The sequence below is a fragment of the Apis dorsata genome, unplaced genomic scaffold (genome assembly GCF_000469605.1).
Source record: "Apis dorsata unplaced genomic scaffold, Apis dorsata 1.3 scaffold_200, whole genome shotgun sequence".
Taxonomy (NCBI): domain Eukaryota; kingdom Metazoa; phylum Arthropoda; class Insecta; order Hymenoptera; family Apidae; genus Apis; species Apis dorsata.
The window spans coordinates 33,598-35,008 of NW_006263484.1; the positions used below are offsets into that span (position 1 = coordinate 33,598).

Genomic DNA, 1,411 nt, shown 5'->3' on the forward strand with positions numbered 1-1,411 from the left:
ATTGACTTCTCTTCGAACAATCGACGATCAAACAAGAGACAAGAACGCTTTGGATTCTCGTATTGATTTCTTACTTGTAATTATATTTCTTTCGTCTTTTCTTATTATATCGCGTAAAATATATTTCGAAATATTTCATATATTTTTTCGACCAAATAACATTTTCGAAAAAGTTCAAAGTTATACAATGCTCAAAATATATATATATATAAATGTCGTGTTTTCCGAGCAATTTTTTCGTGAGAAAAAGAGAAGAGAAAAATAAATACGTAATGAATCGTTTGAATAAATATCATCATTAAACGAACATTGTATTTACTTAACGGAAAAATAAAAATTAGTATTATCTTGCCCTAAATTATATTTGTATAAATTTATACGTCTTTAAAAAAAACTGTCTTTAAAAAAAACTATTTGGACGAACTCGTCGTGCGAAGATATCGTTGTTCTTTTATTTTCTTTCTCTTTCGTATTTCGTTTTCCATTCTAACGAACATCATTATCTTTGATTAGTTTAATTTTATTCACGTACATTATCGCGAATATGTATGTTCGTTCTCGTTTTTCACTTTGATTTTATCGAAGAGAGAATTACACGCGATAAAATGAAATCAAATACGAGATAAGAAAAAACAAGTTAAAACGTTGTAATGTTGCGTGTAAAATCCTTCGCTTCGACTCGTAGTATGTAGTATGCAGTATGCTTGCGAGTTACGATAGATATCGTTGAAAAGTACAACGATTCTAGTTGTCAACTTTTTTTTGTAAAACGAAGAAGAAATCATTTTTTTTCAGTGATGTGGCTTTCTTACTTGATTAAACAGCATGCGCCGTTTTCTAAATATTCGAAATCTCCGAATTCCGAATCAATAGCTGGCCGTTAATTGCTATTCACCACGTACGCGACGTGCGCGCGATGTGACAAAGACTAGATAAGTTGCACGTGATTATATAGGTATCACTTAATTGCCTTCCGCATAATCGAACGATTCTCTCAGGTATGAAAGTGAATTGTTATGTTGACAGTAGAGGCGGTCCATATTGCCAATCAACTCTGCCAGTATGGCTACTTCTTCCCGGTGAATGACTCCAAGACACTCACCGTAAGGGATGATAGTTCTCTGTATAGATTTCAGGTACCGTACTTGTCCTTATTACGCTTGACAATCGAATCGAAATTCGAAACTGGCATCTATTACCACCATCATCTATACTATACATATATTATGTACATATGTATTTGTATTACTTTGTACAAACGTTACGAAAAGAAGTACGAAAAAAGTTTTCCAATCTGATCGAAAACTCATTCCGAATCCGATTTATACTATTATGATATAATTAGGATAGTGTTTTCGCGTATAATATATCGCTGCATCGAAAGTATTTTTTTTTTTTTTTTTTTCAAATT

At 32.0% G+C, this 1,411-nt stretch overlaps 1 protein-coding gene across 16 annotated transcripts in view; it reads left to right on the top strand.

Annotated features, from left to right (window-relative positions):
• The window catches only part of LOC102675687 (regulator of G-protein signaling 11), an 18,702-nt gene that overhangs the window by 8,980 nt on the left and 8,311 nt on the right, over nucleotides 1-1,411 (top strand). For 8 of the 16 annotated variants that reach the window (XM_006614912.2, XM_031510100.1, XM_006614914.2 and 5 more), the window contains one exon: nucleotides 1,027-1,136. The exons of 3 other annotated variants lie outside the window; for them this stretch is intronic. In XM_006614912.2, the coding sequence (XP_006614975.1) occupies nucleotides 1,027-1,136 (110 nt within the window). Of the gene's footprint in view, nucleotides 1-502; nucleotides 956-1,026; nucleotides 1,137-1,411 lie in introns of those variants that run through there. 5 more of the 16 variants (XM_006614913.2, XM_031510101.1, XM_006614918.2 and 2 more) reach the window with 2 other exon arrangements.